Here is a 21,527-nt window from a genome sequence, read left to right as displayed (position 1 = left end):
CTTTGTTCCGCAAACGTGACATAGATATTGTCCAGTACGTCTTCATGGAGGGCGATCTTGTGGCATGCAACAACATCAACAATTTAATGGAAGCTCTGAAGATACTGTACAGTACAGGCTGGGGGCCTATCAGGCGAAGAAGGAAATCAGCATGATTCCTCCTAGGTACAAATTGGACACCATGCAAGCCATAGGAAGTCTGGCTTGAAATGCATAATACATTGAGACATCTCTCAGGGCCGATTCTTTTCATGCAAGACAGTCTGCATTCCATACAAACCACTCAAAGCTCAAAATATAGAAAGTGATACAACGTTCTGGAAGAATTATAAAAAAAAAAAAAGAGAGAAAACGTTCATCACTTCTGAAGTCCCAATTTAAATGTCGATGTTAAATGAATAATACGAATGTAAGATAGCTTTTACGTTACGATAATTTTATGTTTTATCACCCTCCTATTATAGAGATGATGTGAAAAGAGGGACAAGCTACCATTCTATGGACACCAAAATCATTTGCAGTCCAGTATCTGAAAGCTCAATAATTGGGCAGCACAGTGGTTCAGTGGTTAGCGCTGCAGCCTTGCAGTGCTGGAGTCCTGGGTACGAATCCCACCAAGGACAACATCTGCAACGAGTTTGTATGTTCTCCCCGTGTTTGCGTGGGTTTCCTCCGGGTTCTCTGATTTCCTCCCACATTCCAAAGACATACTGATAGGGAATCTAGATTGTGAGCCCCATCAGGGACAGTGATGATAATGTGTGCAAACTGTAAAGCGCTGCGGAATATGTTAGCGCTATATAAAAATAAAGATTATTATTATTATTACTGTAAGTCATAATCCAGAAGTATGGTGGATCTTCATCAATATGTCCAAAATAAGCCTAAGAGCCGTCTTGCTGTGTAATGGCAATGCGCTACCTTCAATTCCAGTTGATTATGCAGTCCACATGAAAGAAACCTATAACAACATGAACCAGCTGTTGAGGCGCCTGAACTATGACCAACATTTGTGGCCTCTCGGTGGTGACTTAAAGATGGTTGCCGTCTTAATTTGTATCCAGAGTGGATACACAAAGAACGTCTGCTTTCTGTGAGAGTGGGATAGTCGTACAAGAGATTATCACTACAATTAAAGAGACTGGCCTCTTCCACATTCACTGCAGCCAGGGTGTAAACATGCTCTGCATCTACTTGTTGAGCCACATAAATTTTTGTTACTCCCATTGAATATCTAATAGAGCCGAATGAAGAACTTTGTAAAGGCAATGGATAAAAATGCAAAAGGATTCAAGAATATAATTGATAAATGTCCAAGGTTGGGTGAAGCAAAGACAAAGAAAGGAGTCCTTATTGGATCTCAGATTCGTATGCATCTTCAAGATGTATATAAGAAGTTTCTGTTTGTTGCAGGGCAAGGAAAATGCTGCATGGGTAGCATTGGCACTACTGGTAACTATTTTTTGGGGAACTTAGAGAAGATAACTATGAAGAATTTGTGGAAAATTTCCTCAAAACATAAAACAGTCTTGGCTGTAACATGTCCTTAAAGATTAATTTCTTACATTCGCATCTATACTTTTTTCCACCAAACTGCGGAGCATTAAGCAACGAGCACGGTGAGCGATTTCACCAAGATATGGTGAAAATATATCTAGGAAAATGGAATCTATCAATGCAGATTACTGCTGGACAATTGTAAGAGATGATCCGATGCAGGAGTACAAGAGACAAGCAAAAAAAAAGAATTGTCACTAAATAATAACCAAATGTTGTAGTGCATCTTCATATCTGCAAAAATAATAATGTTTCAAAGTACTGAAACTTTTATGCATTAATTATATGTATCAGTAAAAGGAAAACAAGAGCAAAGCAAAAATATTCATTGTCAGATTTTAATTCAGGAGGCCAAAACTTCATAACTGAACCTGACAACATTAGAAAATATGTAGAACAGTAAATTCTGCAGCAAGGTTTTTCTACTCCATCTGAGAGCACTTTGATGCAGATAATCTCTTGCTGATAAAACTGTGATTTAATCAAACCTATATTAAAGGGAATCTGTCACCCTTTTTTTGGCCTTTCAGCTGCCGGCATAGACATTGGGGGCTTATCTACAGCATTCTGTAATGCTGTAGATAAGCCCCTGATGTAACCTGAAAGATAAGAAAAAAGAGTTATATTATACTCACCGAGGTGGATGGTCCGGTGGGTGTTGCGGTCCGGTCCGACGCCTCCCTTCTTCATGCGCTGACGTCCTCTTCTCCCATCCTGAAATGGCTCTGGTGCAGGCGCACTGCTCTGCCCTGTTGAGGGCAGAGCAGAATTGTGCAGTGCGCAGGCGCCAGACCTCTCCCGACGCCTGCGCACTGCAGGACTCTGCTCTTCCCTCAACAGGGCAGAGCAGTGCACCTGCACCAGAGCCATTTCAGGATGGGAGAAGAGGACGTCATCGCATGAAGAAGGGAGGCACCGGACGGGACGGCCACATCCATCGGACCGGACCGCCCACCTCCGTGAGTATAATATAACGTGTTTTTCTTCTCTTTCAGATTACATCGGGGGCTTATCTACAGCATTACAGAATGCTGTAGTTAAGCCCCCAATGTCTATGCCGGCAGCTGAAAGGCCAAAAAAAGGGTGACAGATTCCCTTTAAGCAGCTTAGTAAGTGACACATCGCTGGAATCAGGGTCTTTGTCTCTACCTTATATTGCTCTCAGATTAGTTGACAAAATCTTGGTAAAGGATTCCCTTTAATGATCTAATGATCGGCCTGTTTTTTTTTCTTTTTTTCTCTCCTCTTTGCAGCAGCCATTATTTTTATATTTTTTCATTGACGTAGTTGTGTGGCATTGTTTTATCAAGGACATATGGTATTATTTTCAGCTTTTTTTAGAGTACATATAAAGTAACTATATAGTTCAATTTTTTTAAGCAAATACAGATAAAGAGATTTTTGGTCTAGGTTTTTAAAAATATTTTTTAACATTTCACACCAAATAACCAGTTGAATGAATTTTCCAGTTATAATTGTAATGTGGATAACTAATATGTGTATTTTTTTTCTTCATATTTTTTACACTGCCAACTTTTCAACTGTTATTAATTTTTATGTTTTTTTCCAAATGTTTTATACACATTTATATTTTTTGCATAATATGTTCCCCAATAGATCATAAAAGATTGCTGAGGAACTTTTTTTTTTCATTTTTTGTTCACTTTTTCTCTCTATAACGTGAGCAGTCATAGGAGCCAAAGATACGGGTAAAAACTCTTCATCCTTGCTGTTACAGGCTTCACTAATACCCAACAGCTCTGTTATGCCAGAAGACACCTGGCAACCACTTCCTTTTCCCCAGAGTTTCTGGTTGTACTTCTTCCTGCTAGATTGCTCTAAAGGGGTTGTACACTACCCTTTCTGAATTACTATGTTTCCCCCTATTAAAATAATAATACCTATACTCACCTCTGGTGCTGGCACCATTCTAGTAGTATCAGCACTTGTTTTCATGGGGTTCTCAAGACATAACATCACTGCAGCAAGTCAGCATTGGCCTCACTGTCTCCTTCTTAAGACAAATCAAGACATACAGGGGAAGTCAGAGAGCAGTCGCAGCTCTCACCTCCTCCAGATGTTAATTACATTCATAGGAGAGGAGAATGAAAAGCAATGCTGATTGGCCACAGGGATCACGTGACATAATGTCACGCGATCCCCGGGAGAGCCCGAGCTGACATCTCTGGAGCAGTACAGGCACTGGAGGTGAGTATAAGTGTTATTATTTTACTGGGTAGAACATAGGAATTCAGAAGGAGTTGTCCGATTAGTAGACAACCCTTTTAAACCCACCCCATAAACTTACAGTGGTGTGGGGTTAAAGATCAGGACCAAATTTACTGTTATCTAGTTAACTATTTCTAGGCATAATGTGTACAAGCCCAATTTGTAACCAAATACAACACAGAGGGAAGAAACATTTTATTCTGGCAGCTGCACACATGTAGTGTATTTATGAGATATTATTACTTCCCTTACATGTTACCAGTTTGAATTGATGCAGGATATGGCAATACAACATACTTATTATTAACCTACAATCCGGATAAACATTCTTCACATATAACATTTCTAATGTCACTAGCACATTTCTCTGCTTTGCGGCGAGATGCTGAAGGACAGAGATCCTATGTATTTCAGAGCTCTGAACGGCTCAGTTGCATCATTTTGTACCAATGATTTAAGCATGAAGTGACACTTTGCAAAGGTTGCAGCAAACTATTTTAGAAGCAATTCTTCATCGCAAGAGAGCTACGAACTATTTGGAAGCAGGCAAATCAATGACTCCAGTACAAATTCTGGATTTATTGCAGGCAAAGGCTTGTAAGTCAATAAAACACTTCCTCTTGGGAGAAATAGAGAAGGCGGAATTTACCTTATTTACAAGCGCTTATTTTATATTGTTCTAAGCCAGTTTCAAAATAATAATAATAATAATAATAATAAAATGTAATTCCCAGATTTCCATAATAGGCTAGACCTTGAAATGTATTGGATCATATTTTGTATGACTTAAAAGGGTTGTTGTGGGTAATTATACTGATACCCTATCCCTTAGATGACTTACAGTGTCATGTAAAAGTTATGGCACCCCTGGTTAAAATTACCATTGGCTATGGATACACCTAAAGATAAGCTGGCAGCACTGCTTTGTAGAAGATCTCCCATACTTATGTCTTCTTCCCTTTTTTTATTGATTTCTCCCTTTCCAGCTCTGAATTTGGATAGTATCTTATCTGTAGTCTGCACTATAGATGACTACTTTTGTCAAAACTGCTGCCTATATTTGTTGTTCTGGTCCTTTTAACCATAATAAGAGTTCATCTACAGGCTGTATTGTTATTACATTGTATATACAAATTATATTGAGAATATAATTCTTGTTCACAGCACATCACTGTTTACGCAGGGATGATTTTTGGGCCTCTATCAGTGAATCAGTGAAGAAACAAGCATTTGATGATTTGTGAGCTAATTGCCATCAATAATAGGCAAAGGATTTCAGCAACAGATCGGATTTAAACAGAACTGAGCTAGTATTTGAGAGCGTCTGGGATTTGGCTTTTGTTAGATGAGATGCAAGATATATAACTGATAGCAAAATCTTAAAAATTAGTAATACTGGAAATATCTTATAAAGGAAGACTTAAGAGAGTTGAATGGACAAATTATACCCATGCAGTTTTTGGCAGTGGCCGCTACACATAGAATGAAACTCCTGTTCCAGCTCCATTCACTGTCTACATCCATCTAGCGCTGATTACAGCTGATCAGTGAAGTTGCCGAGAGGCTGGACCCCAACCAATCTGATATAGATGACCTAAGATAAGAATTTTGATTTGATATCCAAAGAAGAAGAATCAGAGATACAGTGGTGTGAGGGACGAAGGAGACTCTATTTTGGATTTATGAATTCAGGCCCCATAGCTTATCCAGGGATCTCCCTCCACTTCTGGAATGTGGCCCCAACCCTTGGGAAAAGTACACAATCCCCAAAGAATGGAACCTTTGTCAAATGGCCAATTAGAAGCCATGTGTTAGGCAAGGAGGAGCAGAGCTAGGACCCCCTGCTGTGTTTTGTGCAAGTCTGCTTACTTCAAAGGAGAACTCTAGACTCTTTGGCACAGATATCTAGAGATGGATTATGAAAGTACCGTGAATCTCAGGGTTTAGTCCAATGTATTACCAGAACCCTGGGAGCCCCCTGCATGCACCCCTGCATCTCATATTGCTCTAGCTGTCCCAGATGCTGAGCTATTGAAGCTGGCTCTCCATAACCACTTAGCTGATCCAAGTTTGGACTCTCTGTATCAGTCCAGCCCCAATGAGCCCATTGAGTCGTCGGTCGTTCTGTTTGAACCTCCCGCTAGGAAGTTATGACCCATCCTAGATATTGGGAATTATTTGAGCTAGGAGATCAAGTGAGGAGAATTCCATCCAACCCAGAGGGGCGGGGGCAAATATGGGAGGGGCACGCAAAGGGTTAAAAGCTAGTTACACACTTTTAGCCCCGTCTTTGTTCTGCCATGGAAGCCACATCCCGTTACGTGTGGAGGTGGACCAAGAACTAAAGAAGTACCTGTGGACTCGAGCGCTTCCCTGGGGCCCACATGCTATAAGAAATGGTAACTTGACACCTACAGCTAACTGCAATTCCCAACCTCTACCCTACTTTTATCTGTACCTCTGACTGTAATATCTGTAAATATTTGTAGTATCTAGTGCGCCTTTCGGCAATTGAAATATCAATTAATTTTGGGCTGCTCTTTTGTCTCAAAACCCAATTTCCCACGTCAGTCAGTTCGGCTAGTAAATATACGCTACCCGGAGTTGGTTTCTGACCCGATATAAGCTTGTTAACAGACCGGGCTTGTATCTAACAAGGAACTGGAGGCAGCATACCATTCTGGTGTTATTGGGGGATCCTGGCAGTGATGGATCGGAGGTTTATATATATATATATTCCCAATATGTAAAAAAACGTATTATTATTCCGGAACTCAATTTATTGCTGGTCAGAAAGGATTTTATTTCAATTTCATAATCAAAAATATAACGTTTCGGTCTTCAATTACCTTCATCAGACGGATTATATAAGTAGAAATTTATTCACAAAATAATCGTGGGGGAATCTGGGATCTGGTGTGCATCCCGTGCCGGTTGGTTTCTGAAGCATCTATATATATATTCCTGGCCTGGGACTGGTGATATAGATACCGCCCTCACTGCAGAGTGCCCTGATAACCAGTACAAGACAGGGCAGCCTCTCTGGCAGCCTCTCTGGCAACTACTTATCCTATGTGCAATTCCCTGACTGACCTGAGCGTAAGGGGGCACCAGAGAGCTGCGACTGTGTAAGCTCCGTCACAGATTGGTGACAGCAGGGTGATATCCGTATCGCCCTGGTCCTCTTGTGTGCGTTTGGTTTTCCTTACAAGTGGCATGTAAAAGTTTGGGCACCCCTGGTCAAAATTACTGTTATTGTGAACAGTTTAGTAATTTGAAGATGAATTGAGCTATAAAAAGCCTACAGTTAACCATAGCAAATTTACTTTGTATTGTAGGTAACAAAAAATAAAAATATATTGTCATTTTTTACACTATAAAAATTACAAAAAGGAAAATGGGCTGATGCAAAAGTTTGGGACCCCTTAGAGACAATGGCATGAAGAACATTTCACGTGTAGAAAGAAGAATGGATTCATTGAAATTTCAACAACTGACCCAAGTGACCCAAAAAATAAAGCTGCATTATCAATTTTACCACAAGCAAAATGGCATAAAAAACAATTCCTGAACTGTTTTTGTTCATTCTGTTTTCCAAAATCATAATAGAAAGCAATCAAAAAATATGTGAACAAAAATGGTACCAATAAAAATGTCAAAATGCCCTGCACAAAATTATAGCTCTCAAAATATGGCAATAAAAAAACGATATAAATCTAGTAACGCTGTACTCGCACAGACCCGAAGAATAAAGTCATATAAAATACTGCACGAGAAATGACATAAAAATAAATAAATCCAATTCTTCACCTGCTGTTGATGTGTTCATTCTGCCTCACAAAGTTCGCAGTAAGGATCAGCTCCCATTTATCCTGCGCTCTATGCTGAGCACTTACACCAGGGTTTCCATGTAAATCTCTGATATATGTGATTCAGACAGAACCCCAGAGGAAGAGTTTCTATAAAGAGGCAGATGGAGGTACTGTGGATGCCGTCTGGCCACCTATGATCCAGTGCTGTCCGTCTTTTTAGCTATGCATAAAAGAACGGTCCGACACAGTTTTGTGCCCTACTGAAAAGTAGGAAACCGCTGAAAAGAGGCAAGACAGAAGGAGTCCAGAGTAACTCTGCTGCCTCATTATAGTGAGTGGAAACCCTAAAGTAAGTGCTCAGCGTAGAGCACCCGATAAATGTTATCCCAAATGTTATGTAAAATGTCCCCAACAAAAACTTTAGCTAAATCCAGAAAAATAGCAGGTCTGTAATCTGTCAATAGAAATATATGGGGATTCCACACTACTGGTAGCACAAAGGCTCTGAAAAAGCTCTATGGCTTCTCGCACCCCAAAAGAAATCTAGAAAATTCTGTGCTTCCAAATCCCAATGCCCCTCTCCCTTGTGAGCCCCAGTGTGCCTAATCCACATTTAGCGTTCACATGTTTGGTATTTCTATAGCGATGACAACCCTCCTAATTTACTGATGCGTATCTCCAGAAGCATGAGCTGGGCACCACAAAATAATGGGCACTGCAATGTCCTGGTCACTATAGCATACTGGTCACTACAACTTACTGGGCAATTCAATGGCAGTTTGAAATTTACTCAGTAACATCCACTGCTGCTTGCGTCTGGAAAACATCCATGGAGTCAAAATTGTCTCTAGACCTGTAGATAAATTCCCAAAGGAGTATAATTTCCAAAATGGGGTCACTTGAGGGAGGATTCTGTTTTTCTAGCACTCAGAGGCCCTGGATATGGAGTCCACAAACAATTCTAGGAAAATCTGCGCACTAGGAGGCAAATAGCGCTCCATCCCTTCCGAGTCTCTCTGTATGGCTAAGCAGTATTGTACAGCCACATATTGGGTATTTCTACATTCAGCAGAAATTGTGGGACACAATTTATTGACATTTTTAACCTTTTCCCAGCCCAATAGTGTAAAATTCTGTGACCCACCCATGGTGTCAATATGATCATTGCAAACCTAGATTAATTCATCAAGAGGTGTATTTTGTAAAATTGGGTCACTTATAAGTTGTTCTGCTGTTCTGGCACCTCAGGGCTCTCCCAGTAGGGCATGGCACCCACAAACCATAACAGTAAAATCTGTACTACACTATGGCACCCCTTACCTGCTGAGCTTTGCACTGTGACTGAAAAGTAGTTCCCATTTATATATAGGGTATTGGCATAGTTTGAGAAATTTTTACAACAAAGTAACGTCCATTTTTTCCTATTAGCCCTTAGAAAAATTAAAAACTACTGGCTAAAACAATATTTTAGTGGTAAAAATGTAATTATTAAACACACTGCTCTCTCCAGGTTCTCTTCCTATCTCTCTGACCGCTCCTTCAGTGTTTTGTTCTCTGGCTCCACTTCGTCTCCTCTTCCTCATGCTGTTGGGGTACTTCAGGGCTCAGTCCTTGGCCCCCTTCTCTTCTCTCTCTACACAGCCCCAATTGGACAGACCATAAGCAGATTTTGCTTTCAGTACCATCTTTATGCTGATGACACACAACTATACACGTCATTCCCCGACCTTACCCCCTCTGTACTACAGAACGCCAGTGACTGTCTGTCCGCAGTCTCCAATATCATGTCCACTCTCTATCTGAAACTCAACCTCTCCAAAACTGAACTTCTTCTGCTCCCGCCATCTACTAACCTCCCTAAATCGGACATTTCCCTCTCCGTGGGTGGTACCACAATAACACCCCGGCAGCAGGCGCGCTGTCTAGGCGTTATGTTTGACACCAATCTCTCCTTCACATCCCATATACAATCTCTTGCCCACTCTTACACCTTACACCTAAAGAACATCTCTAGAATCTGCCCTTTTCTCACCATGGAGACAACAAAAACCCTCACTGTAGCATTGATCCACTCCCGCTTGGATTACTGCAATGCTCTATTAATTGGCCTCCCCGTCACACGACTATCCCCTCTCCAGTCCATACTTAATGCAGCAGCCAGGGTTGTCCATCTGGCTAATCGGTACTCGGACGAGTCCTCGATTCGTCAGTCATTACACTGGTTGCCCATTCATTATAGGATTCAATTCAAAGTACTTGTTCTCACCCACAAAGCTCTCCACTGTGCGGCACCCCCCTACATCTCCTCCCTCATTTCTGTCTATCGGCCTAGCTGATCGCTGCGCTCTGCAAATGACTTTCGACTAACCTCTGCACTACTCCAAGACTTCTCCCATGCTGCTCCTATCCTCTGGAATGCTCTACCCCAAGAAATTAGGACTAACCACAATTTGCATAGTTCTAGGCGCTCCCTCAAAACACATTTGTTCAGAGTGGCTTATCACGTTCACTAATCAAAGTCATTCTATGTGTAAGTGTGTGTGTGTGTAGCCCATTCACTATATCCATCCATCCTTCACTCCCTCAAGATGGCTGGACCTTCATTGTAAATATACAATTGTAAATACACACCAGTACTTTGCATCTCCCTCACCTCATTGTAGATAGTAAGCTCTCACGAGCAGGGTTGTCTTATTTTGCTTTAATTATTGTATTGTTAATGTTGTTACTTATGGCTTGTGTTTTGAAACTGTTAAACTGTAAAGCGCTGCGGAATATGTTGGCGCTATATAAATAAAGATTATTATTTAATTATTCTTTCTTCACCACCCAATAGTATAAGAATTTGTGAGGCACATGTGGTGTCAATATGATCACTGCACCTTAAATGAATTCATTGGGGAATGTAGTTTGTAAAATGATCCCATATATGGGGGGTTTCTGCTGGTCTGGCATCTCAGGGGCTCTGCCATTGTGACATGGAACAGCAAAATCTGAACACAAATATGGCGCTTCTTCCCTTCTGAGCTTTACACTGTGCCTCAAAAGTAGTTTTCAGCCACATATGGGATAACATTGCACCAAGGAGAAATTGCACAACAAATTTTGGTCTCCATTTTGTCTTATTATCCTTGTGAAAATGTAAAAATTGGGCTTACCCAAGTTTTGTGGGAATTTTTTCTTTATTTTCACAGATCAAAGTTGTAAAATTCTGTGGGGTTCAATGTACTCACCACACATCTAGATTAATTCCTTGAGGGGCTTAGTTTATAAAATCGGCTCACTTGTGGGGGGTTTTCACTGTTTGGGGACACCAGGGGCTTTCCAAACATGACACGACACCTGCACAGACACTTGCACAGAATTCCATCAAAGTCTGCATTTCAAAACGTCATTCCTTCCTTTCTGAGCCCTGCCGTGCTCCCAAACAGTAGTTTTCTTCCACATATGGAGTATCGGCATAGAAATTGCACAACAAATTTTATGGTGCTATTTTGCTTGTTACCCTTATAAAAATGCTAAAGTTGTGGCTAAAAAACATTTTTGTGGGATAAATGTCATATTGTTATTTTCACAGCTCAATATTATAAACTTCGGTGAAAGACCTGTGGATTCAAGGTGCTCACCACACATCTAGATAAGTTGTCTGAAGGGTCTGGTTTCCAAAATAGTGTCCCTTGTGGGGGTTTTCCACTGTTAATATACATCAGGGGCTCTCCAAATGCAACATGGGGTTCGCTAATTATTCCAGCAAATTTGCCTTCAAAAAGTCACACAGCACTTTTTCCTTTAAAGCCCTGATGTGCACTTAAACAGTAGTTTTCCCCCACATATGGGGTATCGGTATGCTCAGGAAAATTGCACAATAAATTGTATGGTGAAATTTCTCCTGTTACCCTTATGAAAATGCAAAATGTGGGCTAAAAAAAATTTTTTGTGGGAAAATTTGATTTTTTTTTTTATTTTCATGTCTCAGTGTTATAAAACTTCTGATACGTACCTGGGGGTAGGGTTTCAAGGCTCTCACCACACATCTAAATAAATTCCCCGAGGGTCTAGTTTCCAAAATCGTGTCACTTGTAGGCAGTTTCCACTATTTGCGCACTTCAGGGGCAGTCCAAACGCAACATGGCATTCGCTAATTATTACAACAGATTTTACTATTTTTGTATGATATAACACTCTGATTTAAGAGCATAAAAGTTAGAAGTTTTAAAAATGTTAAATTTTCTAAATTTTTGCCAAATTTCCATTTTTCTCACAAATCAAGTCATATCAAAAAATTTTTACCACTATCATGAAGTACAATTTGTCACAAAAATCAGTCTCAGAATCAGTTATTACCCCATAAAGTGACACTGGTCAGAATTAGAGATGAGCAAATATGTTCGGAAAACGATCGCCAAACATAAACTCGGCACAAATATGGTATGTTCGGATTCGTGATCGGTAACACAAAATTTTGCTTGAAATCGGAAAAAGTTGGTTAGATTTAATAAAATATAGAGTAAAAGCCGGCAATTCATGTGCTACGTTCAGTAAAATCACAGAGTGACAGGTTAGAATAGATGGAATAGATATATACGCATAGAATACATATATGTATAGATGTCAGTGGCACACACACGCATACACACACACATATATATATGTATATATATTCCATAGATAGAAGAAAAGCCGGCAATCCATCTGCCGTGTATTGTAAAATCACTGCAGGAGCCGACAGGATAGAAGAGATGGATTATAAACACTAAATACAAATTGAATAGATATAAATATATAGATGTCTGTGACAAATACAATTAGTACAGTGTGTGTAACTAACAGAGGGAAAGCCGATGGCTTGGGGCAGATGTTTATAGCCTGGGAAGGAGTTAATACCCATGGAGCTTCCCAGGCTAATAATATCCATGTCCCCTTCCTCGGCTATTAATATCATCCCACAGCTTTCTGCATAGCCTTTGCTGGTTATTAGCTGGTTATTAATTATAGGGGGAGCCTACATCCTTTTTTTTAGGGTCCCCCATTTTAATAGACAGAAAAGGCTAATTATACAACTATGGTCTGATATTAATAGCCTGGGAAGCTCCATGGGTATTACCTCTTTCACAGGCTATAAACATCTGCCCCCAGTTGTCGGCTTTCACTCTGCTGGTTACGAAAATTGCGTGGGAGCCCACACCATTTTTTTCAGAAAAATAATCTTATATTAAATACATGTCCAGTAATTTGCACACACTGTACTAATTGTATTTGTCACTGACATCTATATATCTACCTATTCTATTTGTATTTACTGTATGTAATCCATCTCTTCTATCCTGTCAGCGCCTGCAGTGATTTTACAGAACACTGCAGATGAATTGCTGACTTTTCTTCTATCTATCTATCTATCTATCTATCTATCATTGTAATATATACATATATATGTGTGTGTGTCACTGACATCTATATACACTGCTCAAAAAAAGAAAGGGAACACTTAAACAACAGAATATAACTCAAAGTGAATCAAAGTTCTGTGAAGTCAAACTGTCCACTTAGGAAGCAACACTGATTGACAATCAATTTCACATGCTGTTGTGTGAATGGAATAGACAACAGATGGAAATTATTGGCAATTATCAAACACCCTCAATGAAGGAGTGGTTCTGCAGGTGGGGACCACAGACCACATCTCAGTACCAATGCTTTCTGTCTGATGTTTTGGTCACTTTTGAATGTTGGCTGTGCTTTCACACTTGTGGTAGCATGAGACGGACTCTACAACCCACACAAGTGGCTCAGGTAGTGCAGGATGGCACATCAATGCGAGCTGTGGCAAGAAGGTTTGCTTTGTCTGTCAGCGTAGTGTCCAGAGGCTGGAGGCGTTACCAGGAGACGGGCCAGTACACCAGAAGATGTGGAGGGTGCCATAGGATAATAATAATACATTTTATTTCTATAATAAATTTTATTTCTATAGCGCCGACATATTCCGCAGCACTTTACATTTCGGAGGGGATTTGTACAGGCAATAGACATTACAGCATAACAATAATCACATAGATTATAACAAATACCAAGAGGAATGAGGGCCCTGCTCGCAATCTATGAGAAAAAATGACCTCTAGAAGGCCACAAATGTGCATGTGTCTGCACAAACGGTTAGAGGATGGTCTGAGGGCCTGACGTCCACAAATGGGGGTTGTGCTCACAGCCCAACATGGTGCAGGATGCTTGGCATTTGCCACAGAACACCAGGATTGGTAAATTCGCCACCGGCACCCTGTGCTCTTCACAGATGAAAGCAGGTTCACACTGAGCACACATGACATGTGACAGAGTCTGGAGATGCCGTGGAGAGCGATCTGCTGCCTGCAACATCCTTCAGCATGACCGGTTTGGCAGTGGGCCAGGAATGTTGTGGGGTGGCATTTCTTTGGAGGGGCACACTGCTCGCCAGAGGTATCAAGATGAGATCCTCAGACCCCTTGTGAGACCATAAGCTGGTGCGGTTGGCCCTGGGTTCCTCCTAATGCAGGACAATGCCAGACCTCATGTGGCTGGAGTGTGTCAGCAGTTCCTACAAGATGAAGGCATTGAAGCTATGGTCTGGCCCTCCCGTTCCCCAGACATGAATCCGATTGAGCACATCTGGGACATCATGTCTCGCTCCATCCACCAACATCACGTTACACCACAGACTATCCAGGAGTTTGTGGATGCTTTAGTCCAGGTCTTGGAGGAGATCCCTCAGGAGACCATCAGCCACTTCATCAGGAGCATGCCCAGGCATTGTACAGTAGAGAGGTCATACAGGCATGTGGAGGCCACACACAATACTGAGCATCTTTTCCATGCCATGAGGCTTTTCCACTGAAGTTTGTTCAGCCTGTAATTTGATTTTCCACTTTGATTTTGAGTATCATTCCAAATCCAGACTTCCATTGGATATTCATTTTTATTTACATTGATAATTGTTATGTTATTTTCTGAACACATTCCACTATACAATGAATAAAAATTTGCAACTGGAATATTTCATTCAGAGATATCTAGGATGTGGTATTTTAGTGTTCCCTTTATTTTTTTGAGCAGTGTATATGTATTCTATGTGTATACATCTATTCTTTCTATTGTAACCTGTCAGTGTGATTTTACTGTATGCGGTACATGAATTGCCGGCTTTTCAAAGGATACGGTACATAAAAATCATACAGCACTTGCACGGTCCTAGTGCTGTGCAATTTTTTTCTCGCATCCATTGACTTGCATTGGCGAGTCTCGTCCGAGACACGCAGCAAATCGCAGCATGCTGCGTTTTTTTTTCTCAGTGTAATGTCAGCTGAGAAAAAATTCACGTATGAGATGTAACCCATTGAATAACATTGGTCAGAGTGCTATCCAATTTTTTTTTTTTCAGATTGCACTCGTCCATTTTTCTCACAAATAAGAATGAGTCCATAGATTAACACTGGGCCTAGTGCTATGAGATGTTTTATCGCATATCACTCGCCGGTATTCTACGGTAGTGTGACGCTGGCCTTCATTAGCCGCTCCTGTGCTGTAAATTAATAATTTTAAAAAACCTGCATGGGTTCCCCTGTATTTTTGATAACCAGTCAGGCAAAACTCACAGCTGGGAGCTGCAACCCTCAGTTGTCAGCTTCAGCAAGGCTGGTTAACAAACATAGAGGTGTTCTTACGCCGTATTTTTTAATTATTTAAATAAATAATTTTAAAAAATGGCATGAGGTCAACCTCATTTTTGACAACCAGGCTTTCTAAAGCATAATGTAGGTAATGGGGTGATCACCACAATACAGTGGGTGCTCTGAGGTAAAAAATGTAAATATTAATATGAAAACCTCGGCACACTCATGCAAGAATTCCAAGAAGAACACGTGTAATTGCTGCTACTTTTTATTCAGAATATCAGCGGACCAAAAAAGTAAGGTACAGATACAAAAAAACAACGTTTCGGCACACAGGCCTTTGTCAAGGCTTTATCTGTAATAACAAACAGAATTCATCTAAGTGTATGCAGATAAACTGAAAAAAGGTTCATATAATACATTCTAATGTCATAAATATACTATGCATATGACATAAAAGTACTGTTATATTATCATAAGAAAATAATTCCATGGGAGAATGATTTTATATAAGAGGCAACACATACCCCCTCACCTACATATGTAATAGATCAAAAAGAGATAATTCAATACCTGTAAATGAATAGAAGACAAACGGGTCCTAAACGCTGAAAGGATTCACATATTCAATAGTGCCCTATTGGAGTCACCTTCTGATATATTAAAAAAAATTTTCAACATGAGGAACAAAACCCAAAGAAAGAGAAAAGCAAAAAGCCAGTGTCCCAAAGAGAACATACCAATTACGTGAGGGCATATCCATACAGTCCGGAGCCGGTGTGGTGATGTGGTGCGCTGGAGAACGCCATGTGAGCTGGTGGTCTCTTAAATACAAGCGTGATAAAAGCACTTCCGGATAGAGGTCAGCGTTCACCGCTATGCATTGCGCAGGCGCCGTTCAGGCTGCCCGGAATAGCCGAAAAATACCAATATACAAGAAAGGCAGCATTAGCTGCTATGAACTGCGCATGCACCATTCAAAAGACGGTAAAAACAGTCATAGGGGGTGAACAGGGGGCGTGTATCTCCGAGAACTTTGTAGTCAAATGCATCCCATATAAGAAGTGCAAAGACCTGGCCAAGAGTGCTGCTGAAAAAAGAACCTACACGTGGCATCAGAGCGCCGTAACAGGAAACTGGAATAACGATTGTTAGGATATCTATAAAAAATAAATAAAAATAGATCAGATAAAGCAGACAGCTGGGGGCTAGTATTCTCAAGCTGGTAAGGGGCCATGGATATTGTCCTCCCCAGCCTAAAAATAGCAGCTAGCAGCCTCCCAAAAAAGGCACATCTATTAGATGCGCCAAGTCTGGCGCTTTGCCTGGCTCTTCCCACTTGCCCTGTAGCAGTGGCAAGTGGGGTTCATATTTGTGGCATTGATGTCATCTTTGTATTTTCAGGTGACATCAAGCCCACGGATTAGTAATGGAGAAGTTTCTATAAGACACCTATCCATTACTAATCCTATAATTGTATGGTAAATAAAGACACAGCCAGAATAAAGTCCTTTATTAGAAATGAGACTAAACAGAGTTTTCCATCTTATTTAAAAATAGCAAACAGTTATACTCACCTAAAGCCTAATTCCATCGAAGCCATCGTTTTCCTGTAATAAAGCAAAAATAAAAAAAAAATACCTTTCCTGTCTGTCATTCTGTCCCATGTCGCAATCCATGTCTGGGGGATTAATAGTTTTCAACCTGGATGGTGCCAAGATGCGATCGTCCAGGCTGAGAACCACTGGTGAATGAGCTGCTGTGAACGCGGCCTCTGTGACGTCATCGAGGTTTCCTCCAGTGACTGAGGCTGCTTTCCACACAGGGCTGAACTGCCGTGACCTCAGCACCATTTGAAAAAGTCAGTGATGAGATCACCGCAGTTCAAGCTCAGTAACTTCACCGCATATCACGGTGAGAAATTCTCACGGTGATCTGCTGTAAACTTTTTACCTCCGATCACAGCTGTGCGCTTACGCTGTCTTCTGACAGCATGGAAACCACGGCTCTCTGACCAGCAGAGATGATTTCACCGTCAATCAGAAGCACTACGCCGGTGTTTGCCACGCTGTCCTACAGTGTGGGAAACACTGGCTTTTGTGCTGAGTATGTTTGGCTATATTCGGCGATTTAATTGACGATTAAATCAGCGAATATTGCAAATTCGGCGATCGTGAGCTGAACCGAACATTGAAATATTTGCTCATCTCTAGTCATTGGCCTTGTCATGAAGATGCAAACAGATTTGGGGTTAAAGGGCCTTAGAAGTAGATGAAGAAGCTTCCACAGAATATCAAATAAAGGTAACTAGATTGAAGTGTTTGTGTTTTCTGGAGTTATGACACAAGTAGTGATATATAAAATTGAAGGCTTATTTGCGACACATTTTAAAGTCCACCAACTCTTCTTTTTGTATGGTTGTCTTGAAGAAGGAGTTGGTGGACTCTGAAATGCATCAACAATAAAACTGTAGTTTTATCTATTACTACTTGTGTCATAATGCTAGAGAGCGCAGAAACATTACCTCCACAGAGGAAGAGAATAATGTGTTGTGGAGCCTAATAATTTCATATCTTCTATTTTAGAGGAGTTTATTGTGTCATTATGTACCTTCAAATAGAGCACGTAGTAAGAAATAAAACGATGATGGCTACTACATTAAACTCAGTTGTGTAACTAGAGTTCAATAAGCCCCAGTGTAAAATGTGGACCAGAAATAACACCTGCATGTTCATCAGATGTTTGGACCTTTGTAGCATTCCAAATCCTGTGAAGATGTACCATATTTTTTGGATTATAAGATGCAATGCATTTTTTTCCCCAAATTTGAGGGGAAATGGGGGTGCATCTTATAATGCATATATACTTTACCGGTACCGTTGCTGCAGGCCGCGTGCTGGGATGAGGGAGTGCCCGGCGGTGCAACGGGGGTGTCTGGCACTGCGGGGGTGTCCTGCGGTGCTGCTGCAGGTGTCTCTGGTGCTGCGAGAGGCTCTGCTGGCATTTTGTGAAAGGCCAGAGCACCCCCAGTTCCATGGTTTTCTATGCGGTGGGCTCCGGGGAAATGGCCGGCAGGGGCGGCGCATGCGCAGTTGGAGATCTTGGCACCAAGATCTTGGGAGATGAGATTTCAGCACTGAGATCTCATCTCTTGAGATCTTGGTGCTGAGATCTTCATCTGCGCATGCGCTGCTCCCGGCAGCCATTTTCCCGGAGTCCACCGCACAAGAAACCATGGAACTGGGGGGGCTCTGGCCTTTCACAAAATGTTGCCAGAGCCCTCCCGCAGCACCGGGCAGCACCGCCGGACACCCACGCAGTGCTGGACACCCCTGTAGCACCGCTTGGCACCCACAGCATTGGAGACACCCGCAGCAGCACCACCGGACACCCCTGCAGCACTGGACACCCGTAGCAGCGCGCCGCACATTGGAGCACCCCCTCATCCCAGCCTGCGGCCTGCAGTATCACCCCACTCCTGCCTCACCCAGCAGTGACTCTGGGACCCCTCTTCACTGCAGCCACCACCCCCGGTAAGCAATGAGACACATGGATTATTAGAAGCACCACCATTTTATTAAAAAAAAACTTTCCTATTTTCTCCTCAAAATTTGTGGTGCGTCTTATAATCCAGAGCGTCTTATAATCAGAAAAATACGGAATGTGTTTGCCCTCTCATTTAATAATATACCCCATCCTGTAATACTGTCTCTCATCCTGGCCCCTTCCTGTAATAATGACCCTTATCTTGGGCCCTTCCAGGTATAATGCCCATCAACCTGGGCCTATTCCTGGTCTAATCTCCCCCAACCTGGGCAACTTATTATAATGCTTCCCCCCATCCTGGTATAATGTCTTCATCCTGGCCTTCTTTCAAGTATAATGGCTCCCTTTCCTAGTATAATATCCTCTAGCATGGGCCTCTTCCTGGTATAATGTCCCTCATCATGGGCCCCTTCCAGTAAAATATGTCCCCCATAATACATGTCCCATATCTATATATATAATTGCCTTAAATTGTCTGTCATCCACTCCCATCCGGATGTCCCCGAATCCCACAATCCACTGCGCCACACTGGAAGTACGCTGACCCCCATTTAGAACACCCACGTGATGCCGCTTAGATCCAGGATGCAGCTGTGATCCCGAATGCCTCTGCGATCCCGAACGTCACTTCGATCCCGACCACCGCTGAGATCCCCACTGCCGCTCGGATCCAGGCCACCACTGTGATCACGAGGCTGTGAAAGGGGTGTAACGAGGGGATATAATGAGAGGGGGGTAATGAGAGGGTGTAATGAGGGGGAGTAATGAGAGGGATGCCACTGCCGGACCCCCGCCAGGACCCATCGCCTGACTACACACGCCGGATCCTGCCGCTGCCTGCCCTCCCACCTCCATGCAGTCACAGCCTGCAGGAAAGACCGCGGCTTGAGGCCTGAGCTGGAGATTGGGTGCGGCCACCCTCTGGTGGCGCTGCACACCATCTCCAGCCCAGGCCGCAAAAAACCATCTTTCTTGCCAGCTGTGAGAGGGGTGTAATGAGAGGGTGTGATGAGGGGGGAGTAATGAGAGGGATGCCGCTGCCGGACCCCCACCAGGATCCATCGCCTGACTACACGTGCCAGATCACGCCGCTGCCTGCCCTCCCACCTCCGTGCTGTCACAGCCAGCAGGAAAGACCACAGCTTGAGGCCTGTGCTGGAGATTGAGAGTGACCACCCTCTGGTGGTGCCACACACCATCTCCAGCACAGAACGCAAAACACCATCTTTCCTGACGGTTGTGACTGCACGGAAGTGGGTGGGCCGCCACCCCCAGCGCCACAAAACTGCCCCCATCATGATGTTACTGCCCTCCTGATGTGGTAGCATCGGGCACACATCTAGTACTTATATAATGCCCCATCCTGAGCCGATTGCAGTAATTTATGTCCCCCACCCTGGACCTCTCGCAGATTTACATGTCGCCGATCCCGGAATAATGCACACCATCCTGGGCTTCTTCCAGTAATAATGTCCCTGTTCTGTGGCTCTTCTCCAACAAAAATTAAAAAATTCTACTGACCCCTTTTTCCGCTCCCATGATGCACATCCAGCTGAAATAACTGCTGGTATCTGCAGGGCCTCCTCTTGCAACGGGCCTGGTCGCGCTGTCATTACGCCCTTGATTAAACATATCAGAGTGTCACGGGGAGCTCCTACTTTACAGTGTCAACTCTTATGTGGCATAGAATATTTTCTTTAGGCAATCTGTTTTTTTCCTCAGCAATTTGTATCCTGCCATGTCTAAATGGAGGCCGATGTACAGCTCCATACAAATGTGACTGCCTAAATGGCTGGACTGGGTCTCGCTGTCATCTTGGTAAGTAATAGAGACCTTTCTTTACACCCAAATGTAGCTGCATAGAGATAATGAAACCCTACACTATTTATTAAACCATTAACACTTTCAGAAAGATATTAAGAATTTTTCCAGATCGCCTATAGACTTTAAGGTCGGGTGCACAGGATCCGGAGGTCATGTGATTGCTGTGTGTAGTGGGGAACAAGAGCTGCAGGATCATAGGAGACCCAGACAGCTCTGCTATGCAACCAGGAGGCTGCATTTCCCTTTTAAATGGCGCTAATATGCAAAGTTACAAGGAAAATGGGATGAAAATAAAAATATATATTGAAATTCCCCCCACCAAAGGTCTTTTATGACATTGTGGAGGTGCACAATGTGTGATATAAATGAAAAACAAATGCAAAAATAAAAGGTAAAAAATAAATAAATTAAAAATTTCAATTTTCAATTTAAATTGCTCTTACTAGCCCTAGTCCCCTATAAAAGTGTCTGATATACAAAAATATTTGTTACAGAATAAGGAACGTGTTTTTTTTATGTATTTTAGTAGACCTGTGTGGTCATAAAATAAAGTAAAATAAAAATTAGGAAACATAGATACTGATTTTTTTTTTCACGGATATCCCCTGAGATCAGCAAAAAAAAAAGCGAGAAGATGACAATGACATAAAATTGAAGCCCCATGTATCACAAAAAAGGCAAAAAATTATCCAAACAAGAAAAAATGCTATAGGCTATATATAGTTATAGATCATATTATAACTTATAGCTCTTTAAAATGCATGTACACAAACCTTGAAAATATGCCTGGTCAGGAACGAGGGTAAATGGCCCGGTCTTGAACAGCTTAAATTATTGCTTGGAAAACCTAGAAAATATATAAGCCTCTTTATTGTTATTCGCCTGTCGCATTTGATCTTTACTTTCAAAGTGCTTCTCA

The 21,527-nt window shown here is 42.0% G+C and overlaps 1 protein-coding gene across 2 annotated transcripts in view; it reads left to right on the top strand.

Annotated features, from left to right (window-relative positions):
• Positions 1 to 21,527, top strand: part of SVEP1 (sushi, von Willebrand factor type A, EGF and pentraxin domain containing 1) — a 543,713-nt gene that overhangs the window by 499,545 nt on the left and 22,641 nt on the right. For both annotated transcript variants that reach the window (XM_073552438.1, XM_073552437.1), the window contains one exon: positions 20,507 to 20,602. In XM_073552438.1, coding sequence (XP_073408539.1) covers positions 20,507 to 20,602 — 96 coding nt within the window. The remainder of the gene's footprint in view (positions 1 to 20,506; positions 20,603 to 21,527) is intronic.

This window comes from Dendrobates tinctorius, unplaced genomic scaffold (genome assembly GCF_039654945.1).
Source record: "Dendrobates tinctorius isolate UK_male_01 unplaced genomic scaffold, ASM3965494v1 ptg000191l, whole genome shotgun sequence".
Classification (NCBI taxonomy): domain Eukaryota; kingdom Metazoa; phylum Chordata; class Amphibia; order Anura; family Dendrobatidae; genus Dendrobates; species Dendrobates tinctorius.
Note: the sequence above shows the minus strand (reverse complement) of the source record. Positions and strands in the feature narration are given on the sequence as shown.